Raw genomic sequence first — 14953 nt, 5'->3', positions numbered from 1 at the left:
TTTAACCAACACTTCAGGTCGTTCTGATGCCCAAGAAAAGTTTGAAAACCATGGTCTAGGTTAATGAATGTTTAAATAGAACTATAAAAATGAATTTTAAGTGGAAATAAATGTAAAAAAAAAACTAAAATTTCTGAAGTATCTTATAGTAATTTTTTAAAGTGTACTTTTTCATTTAATCTTATTAAGGTACTATAAAGGATATCCATTATCTTTGAAAAGATTAAAATTACACTTTCCAAATCAAAGAGAATTTTACTTTTATGCTTACTAAAATTTTGAATAATTCTAAAAGCTTCAACTGAAGCTAAGCCTAACCACACAAAATATAGTTGATAATTTAGGCAATTATCTAGCTAATTTAAACCACTAAAATTTTATTCATATGCTTTGGACTCAATACTCTAGATAATTGACACATAAAATACACATTTGCTTCAATAGCTACATTACTGCCTCAAATTTGTATCTCAGTTTTTAGACCTCAAGCTAAGGAACAAAGAAATTTTTCATAGAGCTGGTTTATAAAAGGACTTTTACAGTGTTTTTACTATTCTCCACTGGAGCTGAAAATCATTCTTTATTTTGAAGATGAAGAGCTACAATAGAGTAATATAGTTTCCTATTCAGTAAGCATTACTATAGAAACAATCTCTTATTCAGATTAATTTAGTTAAAGGTTTTACACTGTAACTAATGTTTACTATTCTCATGTATTTGGAAGTTTCCTCTTTTTAAAGATTAAATTTGATATAGAAAAAGGAAACATGGCATGGTTGCAAAAAAGAAATCTGAGGAAAGTTTAGTCATAGTTGCAAAAAATTTTATGTCATGTGCCTCCCCCACCCCCCAGGATCTGAACACAGTATCTATTTCTAAGATCAAGAAAATTGCCAGTAGTTGAAAATGTTGCGGGAAGTCAGGGACCCCAAACGGAACGACCGGCTGAAGCCATGGCAGAAGAAGGTGGATTGTGAAGATTTCATGGACGTTTATTAGTTTCCCAAATTAATACTTTTATAATTTCTTACGCCTGTCTTTACTGCAATCTCTGAACATAAATTGTGAAGATTTCATGGACACTTATCACTTCCCCAATCAATACCCTTGTGATTTCTTATGCATGTCTTTACTTTAATCTCTTAATCCCATCATCTTTATAAGCTGAGGAGGATGTATGTCGGCTTAGGACCCTGTGATGATTGTGTTAACTGCACAAATTGTTTGTAGAGCATGTGTGTTTGAACAATATAAAATCTGGGCACCTTGAAAAAAGAACAGGATAACAGCAATGTTCAGGGAACAAGAGAGATAACCTTAAACTCTGACCGCTGGTGAGCCAGGCAGAACAGAGCCATATTTCTCTTCTTTCAAAAGCAAATGGGAGAAATATCGCTGAATTCTTTTTCTCAGCAAGGAACATCCCTGAGAAACAGAATGCGTCCCTGAGTGTAGACCTCTGAAATGGCCACTTTGGGGTGCGGCTGTCTTTTACGGTGGAAGCTGTAGGGATGAAATAAGCCCCAGTCTCCCATAGTGCTCCCAGGCTTATTAGGACGAGGAAATTCCCACCTAATAAATTTTGGTCAGACCGGTTGTCTGCTCTCAAACCCTGTCTCCTGATAAGATGTTATCAATGGCAATGAGTGCCCAAAACTTTATTAGCAATTTTAATTTCACCTCCGTCCTGTGGTCCTGTGATCTCGCCCTGCCTCCATTTGCCTTGTGGTATCTTATTACCTTGTGAAGCACGTGATCTCTGTGACCCACGCCCTATTCCTACACTCCCTCCCCTTTTGAAAATCACTAATAAAAACTTGCTGGTTTTATGGCTCAGGGGGCGTCACGGAACCTGCCTACATGTGATGTCTCCCCCGGACACCCAACTTTAAAATTTCTCTCTTTTGTACTTTGTCCCTTTATTTCTCAGACCGGCCAACACTTAGGGAAAATAGAAAAGAAACTACGTGAAATATCGGGGGTGAATTTCGCCCGATATCTGGCTGAATTTCCCCCGATAGAATAAAATACATTATTTATTCATTAACAATGGATGTTAATGAATGCCCAAATTGGTATATCCACACCAGAGAGCCCCCATGTGAGTATCATTTGGAAGATTGTGTTACCTAGCAACACCCAATCAGGGACAGTCCCTATTCATACATACATACAGCATTTGGGTAACTGGTATCTGTACCATTTGTGTTTGGAACAGTCCTTCAAGAGAGTATCTGTTTATGTGATGACTACATGATCATCCATGCTCAATTTTGGTTAAGATGTTATCACTTTCACAGAACTTGAATGGAGTTTTTAATTTGACATTTACAAAAGGAAGAAATCTATCAAAAAGAAAGTATGGGTATTGCATGCATTGATTTATTAAGCTGTTATTTTAAGCACATAGAAACTTAATTAGGTGTGTATTATGCTGCTGTGTTTGCTTTCATTCCCAATCCCCTCTCACTGAGAGATTTTAACTCTAAGATGCTGAAAGCAGTCCACTATCTTGTCCTGTCTTCTGCCCTATCTCCCTTATCCAAATTCATGTTTCTTGCTTCTTTGCTCTTGCGATGACCCAGCCAGATCACAAGCAATGTCCCTCAGATATTGTCAACATTTGTGAACATGTTTACGGGAGTGCTGTTTTGCTGATGCAGCTCCTGTAATTGTTCTCATGCCTTGCTACAGCACTGACTTCCTCCAACCTCCACTTACTGCCTTTAACTCATAACTTACAGATTCCAATTTGGTCCTATCCTCACTGCTCACTATAAGATCTTGCTTTTTCTTTGGTATCTAATACCCTAGGAAATGTCACAGGATTCTTAGTCTTTCATGGCATTGCTGATCGGATCTGCTCCTTTAAAGAACCTCATATCTAGCTTCAAGTTTACTAGGTCAGTAGAGTCCCTGGTGATCTTTTGTTATCACTGACACCAGGCCCGCGCTGGCTACAGTGGCCCATTTGTCACCCACTAATCAGGGTACCCACTTAGCTAAAACTGAGTTCACATTGAATGATAATCTTTCCCAGTCTAGCTGCTATCTACATCATTCTTTGACAATATTCTGAGTTGTTCTACCAGCTCATAGGCAACGTCATATACCTTCCTACATATGTAGGAGTAGGAGTAGGAGAGACTCATGTCCTTGCGGGATCCCTCTATGAAAATTTTCTTCCTAAAAAGAAAAGGCAGCTATGTTAGTCATTATCTCTGTTTATCCCACCAAATTTTTCTTCTCTCTCTGATTCAGGAGTTAAAGTCGTGTTTCTCTGCAAATCCAGGGTTATGTGGTTGGAGAAAATTTTCACACTGATTTTAAGGCTTCAAATTTAATGTCAGGCTTGTAAGTACTCTGACATTAGAAGGATACACAGATACCAATTCACACATCCTTATTTTGTGTGATAATAGCTGATTGTAGGCTTAATTCAGATCATAATTTTTTCAGGCCAAAAGATGGCTATATTTCTCTCTCTGTACTGGACACTGTGGCCCTAAGCCCAGACATCTTCCTTAGGGCTGAGACAGCCCAGCTGCTGGAAATATCAGCTGTTCCGGGTACACTGCTGCCCCTCCCTGGAAATTGTGGTTTAAGGCAGGAAACTACCTTACCCAGCATTATGGCCTTTCCCGTGGTGTGGCTATAACCAGTGATTGGTAGACACAGGGATACAAAGGCCAGGTACCCTGGCTTCAATTTGGCAGAACTCTGAAGGGGCTATCCCTGTATTTGAGCTCCAGGAGGACTGGCCAATGCTTCAGTTGCATTTGAAAAGCAGTTTAACTTCCTCTTCTTAATCCTGCCTTTTTAATAGACATAACCCATGAGAGTACTCCCTAAATAAGCCTTTTCACAATCTACTTTGAGGAATCCAATCTAAGATACCCTCCCACCACTGCAACCTTTTGTGAGGAGACAGATCCCTGCTTATGGCCTTTACAACAAACCTCACTTTACTCCCCATACAGATCCTCTCCTATTTCACCATGGTCTCTAATTTGCTTGACTACTTGAACTTAAGTTTCTCTCTACTTTTCAGTCCATAATTCAACCTAGCAGAACCAAGCAGGAATAACCTGCTTCTAATTATATTTAATTGGGTTTTTGCAGTAAAAATATGACATAATCAAGGTTCTAAGAATTTATAGAAATGATGAAAAATTGAGTGAAGGAAATGGTTGGAAATTTGCAGCTGTATTGTGAGAAAAATCAATGATTGAAAATAGATGGATAATTTTGCAGAGATTTTTTGTTTTTCCACAAGAAAATGATTTGTTTCTAATATCCCTGTATGTAGTCTTAAGTTAGAAGAATTGGTTGAAGTCAAAAGTGGGTGTAATAGTTTTCTTCCAAACTGTAATAGATGAGCATCAATTCACACAGGAAAGAAGTGGGGAGAGAGAGAGAGAGAAAGAAAGAGGGAGAGAAAATAGTAGCAGCAGATTGATGAGGTCTTCTCAAACTGGAAAAGTTTAGTAAAGCCAATTTCTAAAGCCCCATTACCATAGGAAATAGGTTATAAATGTAGTTGTTATCATTATAATTTTATTAGAAATGTGACTAGCACAAATATGTAAGCAGATAAATTCAAAACTAAAAGGAATATCAAGAATCAACTAATCCTAGGGGATCTTAGGGGAGGTCAATTTTGAAGGGCTTTCATTGGAGAAGGGTGAGTTAGTTATTCAACTTCTGAAATCATAAGCAAAATTGTGTGTATGCATTTATCTACATTTATTTCAAAGAGAAATCAGGATTTTCATTAGATTCTCATGTAGATATTTATGACCCAAGAAAACACCAAACCTTGGGTAAAACTAAAATTAATCAAGGAAACTGCTGTTTTATGCTAACCTGACATGAATTTTCTGTATGAATTTGGCAAAATATTTAACATTTTTGCATGTATAGATTAAAGTGATAATTATAGACTTTTCACAGAGAAAGATGATGGGAATATCTATGTTTTCTTGGTTAAGAACTAAAAAGTTGTTAGTTACATATGCCAGGATTGATGAAGATGCAGCCTCTAAATTTATATTCAGCATCTTCACAAAAATGACATGTCCTGAGAAAGACATTATAGTAGTAGTTAATTATAACTACTATAATTATATTCATGTATATTAACAACTATATGCCTTCTTAGATGAAAAGGATGTGTTTAAACAAAATTATAATCATGTAAGTAGTTTACCAGTACTTGTAATTCTTTCTGGAAATATGTAAAAGTATGTGCAAAACTTTATTCTGTTTCTCTTATTTCACATTTATTGAGCATTATAGTAAATAGGTTAAATAGTATCTATTTTAATTATTCAAGTTAGAAATCAAATATAATAAAATCTGAAGACTTAACTTCCAAGGATGATTTTCAGTGTTAAGATCCATAACAGGATTACACTCATCTATGTTTTATATTTCATACCTGAAAGTGCCAGCATTGAGCAAAATTCTCAATGTGCATTCTTTCCGGATGAACTACAGTTAGACAACTAAATCTGTAATGCAATATAACATGGTCCTATTAACCTAGTGATGCAGAAAAGACCATCTGTACCACACTGGATATGACTAAACTATAGGAATAAACTAAATGCCTATGTAGTAATTAATTTAAGAAAGCCAGTGAATTGTTTTTTAAAGGAGTAGTGTAAAGTAAATGATGAAAAATTAATAAAAGTAGTCATTGACTTTCAATGCATCGTAATAAGCTTGCAGAATTGATTTGTAAACTGCTTTAAAACTCAATTTCATGTGCATTAAAGACTAATCAAATGACTTCAATGCAGTTCACTGATTTTCAACTTGGCAATTTACTTGAGCATATAAAAGTTATTAGTAGAGATATGTAAGAATGCTTGCAAAACAGTTGTCACGATGCACTGTTACTTAATCTTATTTGCGCAGATTGGTTACTCTTATCTTTGTCTTATTAATCTAGAATGTTGAATGTACTTGTGGTTTGTCTGTACATTGTCATGTCTTTTACCACAGAGAGAAGTAGTAGAATGATGGTTACCAGAGGATAGGAAGGGTAGTAGGGTAGGGGGTGGGGGATAAAGTGGGGATGGGTAATGGGCACCAAAATACAGTTAGATAGAAGGAATTAGATCTGGTGTTTGGTAGCACTTTAGAGCAACAATAGTTAACAATAATTTATCGAATATTTCAAAATAACTAAAAGAGTAGAATTGGAATGTTCCTGACACAAAAAAATGATAAATGCTTGAGATGATGCATATCCCAATTACACTGATTTGATCATTACACAATGTATTCTTGCATCAAAATATCACATGCACTTCATAAATATGTACAACTATATATCCATAATAATTAATAATAAAAATGTTTAATTCTATTGCAATGATTTGTATCACTATTAACTGCTAGACCACAAATGAAAGCTTATAATAATAAATTGGCCTTCTTAAATTCTCAAATTTTCTGTAACAGGTATTTTACATAAACTTCATCAATGAGTTAAATCAAGTAGAGAGGACATGGTATAGAGTTCACCATTTTCCATGAACTATTGAGTTCTACTCAATCAATACTTTTTGTTAAATATCAGTCAGTACAATTCCAAGAGGTTAAGATTGTCTAATTATTATGGCCAGAGCAATTAAATATTCTAGTTTTCCTACAGTCAAAATTGAGCACATTCTGAGTTCAGTTTAGAATCTGTTTGTGAAAATTCATTTACCATGCCAAGTCATTCAGTCAGAGCCGGGACTCAATGGTAAGTAAGCAAAATAGCCTGGGGCCCTGCCCTTCTGAGGCCTATGGTCCAGTCATGGAAAAAATGTTAAACAGAAAGTCAACAAGTGCATAGTTATTAACTGTGGTGAAAGCTATGAAAGGGGTGGTAACCTGTTCAGAAGGAAGGAAAAGCTTCCCCATGAAATCACTTTGGTGCTAAAATCTAAAGGATGAGCTCAGTAGGTGAAGTAAAAAGGATAAACAGAAAGAAGCCATGAATCTGAAAGAAGCACAGACCTCCAGGGGAATTAAAATTCCATTTGACTGGGTTCTAGAGAGCAAAGAACAGAGATGAAGTTGCAGGATGGAGAGAGTTTTGTCTTCCATCCCCAAAGAGAAAGTTATTGGCAGCAGGGGAGAACAGGGGAAGGGTGGAATTGTGCAATAGTTTACAGGATCATATATTAATTTTTCTTTCTTTAGAGATAGGGTCTCTCTCTGTCACTTAGGCTGGGGTGCAGGGGCTCAATCATAGCTCACTGTAGCCTCGAACTCATAGGCTCAATCTATCCTCCCCCTGCAGCCTCCTGAGTGGCTCGGACTACAGGCATATGCCACCATACCTAGTATTTTTTATTTTTTTTGGAGAGATGGGGGTTCTTTCTATGTTGCCCAGATTCATCTCAAATGCCTGACCTCAAGAGATCATTACGCCTTTTCTTCACAAAGTGCTGGCATTACAGGCATAAACCACTGTGCCATCCTCTGAATTGTTTTAAAAATAAAAATTATTATTTTTAAGGGTGGACAATAATGGTACAAATGTGAACAGTGATAGCATTTTCTTGCAAGAAATTATGTGAACCAGTGTAGTAGCTTGGAAATATGTAGGAGCAGTGAAGATGAGAGAAATGAAAACAGACATTCAGGAGGTGAAATGAATACAATTAATGGATTGATATTAATGGAATATTGGGGATGAGTGGAAGAGAAAGAACAGTATCTAGAATGGTGCTCAAGTTTCAGGCTTATATGACTGGATGGATTGTGATGCCGTTCACTAAAAAAAAAAGAAAAAAAGAAAAAGCCTGGGCTTGGAGGGTCAGATTATGAAACTGGACTTGTTATAAGATTGTAAGATGTCTTTCAAGTGGAGATGTCGATGAATCTATTAGATATACAGGTTTGGAACACAGAGGAGAGGTCTGGGCTGGAGATAAATATTTAGGAGTTATTGGACTGAAGACAGAATTGAATATGTGCATGTAGGAAAAAACCATCCACTGGGAGTGTATACTCAAAATGGAGAAACGTTCGTGAGTTTTGAGAGTGTTCTTCCATGTTTTAGAAGCATCTTCAGTGCATTGAGGAAAAGTTCATAGTAAATATATTAAAGATAATGGTATCTATGACATTTAAATAATATAAGAAGGTAGTTAATATTGCAGCCCAAATATTTAAGTTGACTGACCATAAGGTCAGTGTGTAATTGTAAAGCCATGGATAATGTGGACCTAGACTACTGTGGGGACAATAAAAATGACAATCTTTGCATTTTCTTATAAATCATACTTAGAGAAGCTTTGGCTTACAGATTATTGTTTGGATGCTTTCTCCTGTGTTTTTATGTTCTTTGAGGAGCGGAAGTTTTACTTTATTAGTTTTTTTAGTTTATAAACAAATTCATGCTTGACATAAAAAAAGATATATAAAGAAGAATGCATACATTACTGCTTCAAAACCCACCCACTGAGCTAGTCAACATTAAAAGTTTGAAGTTTTTAATACAACATATATGAACAAATATAAGCTTTTGTTTTTTTGATGAAAATTATGTGAACACATGGAGCTTAAACTTGCTTTTTTTACTTAACATTATATTTGAGCAACCTTTTAAAGAATATCATAGGATTCCAAATAATAAAAATGCCATAATTTATTCAGTAATTCTCCTTCTAATGGATAATCCAATTGTTTCTAGTTTTTATGCCTTTGCAATATCCCATATGTGGATTGCTGAGTCAAAATAAATGTATATGTTTTTTCATTTTAATAGATATTGTCCAAAGACTTTCCAAAGAATTTGCAGCAATCTGCAATCCCACCGCCAAAATGTCAGAATGCTCCCCAGCATTCTTTGCCAGCACTAGATGTTATGCTTTCTTTCATTTACTGCAAAATTGAAGACTAGAAAAATTATATCCTCTTGTTTTACTTTGCAGTTTTTACTACTAGTGAATTTATATACCTAACAATTAAAGTTTAATATTTTAATGTTATATTTATTAGTTAATATTTTAATTTTTAACATCTGCTCTTTAAAGTTTATATTTAGTTGTCCTTCTGTGCATCAGCCACTCTGAGATATACATAACATTATATGCCATACTATCCAATTTTGGAGCCAAAAAAAAAACAAAAAGCAGGAAAAAGAAATCTTTACCAGTACAGTACATCACTCTTTAAAACCAAAAGTCTTTAAGAATTCCAGATGGAATGATAAACCTCTCATACACAGTTGACCCCACTTTTCCCACCCAAACTCGACTCACAATATTATTCAATACAAATATTCTAAATATGCAAGGTCTATTCTTTACCTCACCTCACTTCCTTCCTGCCTGCTCCAACACATTAGCCCCCAGTCACCCACACATGTACATAGGCTATACTCACTCCTGTGTCTGTCCCTGGACTTATGATGCCTTGGATCATATTTTCTTAAAACTCTGTTCATCCTTCAGTTTCCCTAGAAAAGTGGATGTATAGTGGATGCATGTTTTTACTTTATTAAAACTAAAAGTCTCCTGTCATCCAAATACTTTTATGTCATGGTGTGGATCTAATCATCAGAAATATGATAAAATTATTTACTGTTTTCTTGCTACTTATATCATACTTCACACTAGTCTCAGAGAAGTTTTCTACAATATCCCCTATTCCAACTATAACCATTGATTCATAATTATTTTTACATGGTGTTTAAATATGAGTCAACAATGTTTGTTTTTGTTACAGGATTTATCATTTGCCTTATAATAATGCTCTCTCCTGTCTCCATTTATAGGAAAATTTTTCGGGTTCAAATTCCCTGGTCTGAGAGTTCTCACTTACAGAAAGCAGTCCTTACCACAAGAAGACCCCGATGTGGTGGTCATTGATTCATCTAAACACAGTGATGATTCAGTAGCCATGAAGCATTTTAAGTCTCCTACAAAAGAAAGCTGCAGCCCCTCTGAAGCAGATGACACAAAAGCTTTGATACAGCCCAGCAAATGTTCTCCCTTGGTGAATATATCCGGACCTCTTGACCATTCCTCTCCCAAAAGGCAATGGGACCGACTCTACCCTGACATGCTGCAGTCAAGTTCCCAGCTGTCCCATTCCAGATCAAGGGAAAGCTTATGTAGTATACGGAGAGCATCTTCAGTTCATGATATAGAAGGATTCGGCGTCCACCCCAAGAACATATTTAGAGACCGCCATGCCAGCGAAGGTATGTTTGATTTTTTTTTTTTAAATGGAAACATATATTAATGGGTAATAAATGATTATTTGCATATTGTTTTAAATTTCAACAATAATCTCTATGCATTGGGGAAAGAAATGTGATTAAAGGCTATTAAAAACCTGAGTCCTACACTCAGAGTTGTTACTGATTTCCTCTTTGAACCCTAGTGAGTAATTTAGTGTCTTCTGGCTTCTTTATCTGTATTTCTGAGATAGTATGATAACCATTATCTGCCTACCACATGGAGTGTTAATTAATTAATGCTTATTATAACATGTGCTTAGGTGATGAACACTATCATCTCAAGCATAATTAATTTTGCTGCATTTAGCAAATGATCATGCCCTAGGAAGAAAGAATTTGTGCCGTCAGAGGGCTAGTTCATTGACCGACTCTTTCCAAAGGGAGCAGCATAGGAACTGTGATATACTGAGTGATCAGAAAGCTGTAAGCTGACAGGGGTGCAAGGTAGGTAGGATGAAGGCGAAAAATTTAAAGGGAAAAAAATCCTGAAAGTCCTGATCTCAATCAAAATCAACTTGAAAATCAAATCAGAATTTATTTCTCCCTGGCCTCTTTATGTTCACATTCTTACATTAGCCAGTAGTGAAATTAAGGATCCTTAAAAAGCAATGGCAGAAACAATTTATCATGAACATGGTGATTGATAACATCGGTTAAGTACTTACTGTGTCTGAGGCAATGTAAGTGCTTGACACACATTAAGTCTCATTTTACTCTCATAAGAAACCCAAATTAGGAATCATTTTTAAGCCCTATTTAGTAAGTGAGGAAACAGAGGCTTAACTATGTTAAATAAATAGTATAAATAACTAGACTAAGATTATAGAGCTAGTCAGTGTCAGAGCCTGGCTTCAAACTCAGGACTGCCTGTCTGCATAGTCTACAATCTACAATCAAATCCAGGCAATCTTTTTCCTCCCTCACTCCTGCTCCTCCATGAAACCTTGCCATAGGAGGAGTCTGTTGAATCTCTTGACTTTCCCCAGGGAGTCCAAGAATCAAAGTTCCCGGCATGGGTACATCAGACCTGCTTTTCAGATTCCCATAGATTTGGGTTCTTGAGAGACCTGCTGTCCAGGCTGCTGCTAGTTTTGTCTTTAAAACATTAATTCTCAGTGTGAGGTATTAGGCACTTTGTCAGTTGATCACACTTATTTTTCCAGCCTCATTTCTAGCCCCAGCAAGACTCCCCTCCCTGCTACATACTCTATTCTACACCTGCACAGATATAATTTGCCTTTTCCCAAAAATGTAACATGTGTTTTCTTGCTTCATTACTTTGTTATGCCTGGAATACTCTTCCCTGCTTTGTCTCTCCTTACACTACCACTCAGCAGCAGGGACCCATTTCCCCCTTCCCAAACCAGAAGAATTAAATCATTTCACACTCGAGTGTGCAAACCAATATTTACATATAGTGTAGCATGGATTGCATTTTATATTTATTGTGTATTATATGTCTGTCATTCTTGTCAGATATGTAACCAAACAATTATGTTGCTGTGAGCTCCTCCAGCATAGGCCCTCTGGCATAGTGAGCTCTGCACCCTTAGTATCTAGCACAATTGTCTACTTCATGGCAGATACGCGATAAATATTAGTGTGACATTGAGAAGACCATGGGATGTTGAGGGGACTGTGCTTGTGAGCTCTGTTTCAAAATCATGCAGATCAGAAAATAATGAGTTATCTGCTCCATCATACTCTGAAGTTAAACGAAGTCTTAGGAGTAAATCATATAGAGGATCTTTATCTAAAGGACACCATGAAGTAGAGAAGGCAGAAAAGGTGAAAGGAAGAGTTGGCAGGAAAAAGTTCAAAGAAAGATAAATCAATAGCTCAGAAAAAGATACCAGAGCAATTAGCACACCTATTTTAATCTGTGGGCCAAAGAAGGTCAAAAGGATAAAAGAAAATACAAGGCCAATTCCCAAATTGGATAATCATCTAAGGCCCTATCCCGTTTAGTAATGGCAGGCTCAATATTGCCTGACAGAATGAAACCACTAGAATTTGATCTTTGATCAGTGAGTCCTGTGGCTAAATAGCAACAATAAATTCAACATAGTAATTCAAATGACCAGCATATGTTTTAGTGAGTTTAGTTAGTGTAGTCACTTTTAGCAATCATACTGACTTTTCAGAAATTGCCCTTTCAGAGATTCCCTAGAGAGATCCTGACTTCTATAATAACAGTAGTATAGTAAAATTCAAAAACAACAAATTTGAAAATCAAACTGATACATAATCAGTGCATTGTACTGACTTAGCCTGTGTTTGGACAGTGGTGCTGAGTAGTTTAGATTAGACTTCTTGATTTAACTTCATTGTTTTTAATTTATATAATATCCATTTAGTGCACACTGATACAATTATGAGAAAGAATGATTTAATATTTTTGGATTTCTCAGTACGGGTACTATACATAAACATTTGGTGCTAAGATCATCCTCAATTTTTCCCCCTCACCCAAAATAAGCTGTTTTCAAAAAAAACTTACTTTCTAACAGATTATGCTAGAGTCAACATGTGACTATAGATTGATAAATTCAGAGGGTATTTTCTACTTCATCTTTAGAGCAATTTTAGCTACAAAATCACTGATTAGCAAAAAGAAACTACATTTCCTAAGACTTTATAATTTGGTATATTTTAGAAATAGAGCCATTGATAAGGAAAGATGGAAAACTTTTAGAAGTGATTTTAGTTTTATGAATTCATGTAACTGATTAACAGGTGAAATCATGCACAAGATTTCAAAGTCTGATTGTTGTCTCCTCATTCAAATAAATAAAAATGTTCTCCCGTACAGGCTATCTTCACAGAACTTTAAATATTTTGCAGATATGTTAATGAATAATATTTTACCTTATCCTCTCATTTAATCCACATTATCAAGTACCTTAGAACCATACTTTTCAAACCATCTTTGATGAAGAACCAGAATTTTTTTTCTAATTCATCACTGACCAATACATTTGTGAAGTCAATAAAAATGTACTACTAGAAAAATAAAATGTGAAAAATAGACATAAAATATAAACCCCAATTGTTTTATTATTAGATTAATCAGACATGAAATTACTCTGCCAAACTGCTACAAAAGATTCTAAATATTTACTCCAATTTCTGTACTTGCATTGTCATGGAAGAATAACAAGCAGATCTCAGCTAAGACCAGTGCACAAGCCACACTCTGCCTTGGAAGGTCAAAGCTGTAATGACTATATAATGTAATGTTCTGTTAGTTTTCTTGGAATTGGTAAATCTTTACATATAATTTTTAGGTTTGATAAGTACAGTTATAATTTATAACTACTTGCAAGCAGTTGTTACTTTACTAATGGTTTTTGGACCTAGCTTCCGATAGACACATTCATTCTGAGTAATCAAGATCTCTTCCACTATCTCTATTTGTTTTTTGTGATTCTCTCAAAGAGGAAAGGGAGTTGTCATCTAAGGCCACAGTTTTATTTGTATATCTTTGTTCAATGCAGTGTCTACGAGCAATCCAATATATCACACTCTTAGAATTATTTCAGTTATAAGCTTTGAAATTATTATGATATATCCCAAGATTTTAAATGGGCACAGTGTTAGCATAGATATCAACAAAACACTGAACAGATTTTTCAAATCTTGGATATATTTGAATGGTTTTGATATGGCAGTGACATTTATTTTAAGCTTGTGTGTTTCATAGCTAGTAATGCATATTCTGTTAGTGGCAAGTATGCAACATTTAGATAGCTGATCTCAAAATAAATCTGAAAATATTTAACTTAGATTTTAAAAGAGCCCATTTTATTACAAATAAAATTTTTCAATATTCTAGTAATTACACTGAATTCATTGTGACATGAACAAAAATGTTTACGTTTTTTAAAACAATCTAATCTTTCATTTACTTCTTGCAATTATTTTTGCCTAAGAATGACTCTTTGAGTTATATTTGCTATTTTTAAAATATATATTGAAGAACATTTGGAGGAGGGCAGTTAATAAAATTGTGATTAATAATGTAAGTTGGAGCCAGGCAGAGTGGAGCCAGGCAGACTGGTGTGGTTGTAGTCCCAGCTACTAAGGAGGCTCAGGCATGAGGATTCTTGAGGCTAGAAGTTCAAGTCCATCCAGAGAGATATAGCCAGACCTTGTCCTGAAAGGAAGAAAGGAAGGAAGGAAGGAAGGAGGGAAGGAGGGAAGGAGGGAAGGAGGGAGGGAAGGAGGGAAGGAGGGAAGGAGGGAAGGAGGGAGGGAAGGAGGGAAGGAGGGAAGGAGGGAAGGAGGGAAGGGAGGAAGGGAGGGAGGGAGGGAGGAAGGAACTGTTATCTTAGAAACATTTTCCTTATTAACATACTAGGTTAAATTATGTGCAAAAAAATGCTTAACATGCAAAATGTTATTTGAGTATATTCTAAGTGATAGTTGAGTATCACTTCCTTTGAGTATATTCTAAGTGATAGTTGAGGAGACACTAAAATTAGCTGTTGACAAGGTTGAAAGTTTTGTCACAACTGCGGCAGCTGGGGAAATCTATTTCCCAACTGTCATAATTATAAAATCTGTACTTTGGAATCCATTTAAATTGAGATAAATGCTTCACATATTTAAATAAGAATGTATATTATGACAGATACTATTTTTAGTATATGCATGTTACTTGGTGGAATAGTACACAATGTTAAATTCAATTAAAGAGAA

At 35.6% G+C, this 14953-nt stretch overlaps 1 protein-coding gene across 7 annotated transcripts in view; it reads left to right on the top strand.

Moving 5' to 3' along the window:
* The window catches only part of KCNH7 (potassium voltage-gated channel subfamily H member 7), a 482617-nt gene that overhangs the window by 322911 nt on the left and 144753 nt on the right, over window positions 1-14953 (top strand). For all 7 annotated transcript variants that reach the window (XM_054549400.2, XM_063712835.1, XM_002812526.5 and 4 more), the window contains exon 4: window positions 9785-10213. In XM_054549400.2, coding sequence (XP_054405375.2) covers window positions 9785-10213 — 429 coding nt within the window. The remainder of the gene's footprint in view (window positions 1-9784; window positions 10214-14953) is intronic.

The sequence above is a fragment of the Pongo abelii genome, chromosome 11, assembly GCF_028885655.2.
Source record: "Pongo abelii isolate AG06213 chromosome 11, NHGRI_mPonAbe1-v2.0_pri, whole genome shotgun sequence".
Lineage (NCBI taxonomy): Eukaryota > Metazoa > Chordata > Mammalia > Primates > Hominidae > Pongo > Pongo abelii.
Note: the sequence above shows the minus strand (reverse complement) of the source record. Positions and strands in the feature narration are given on the sequence as shown.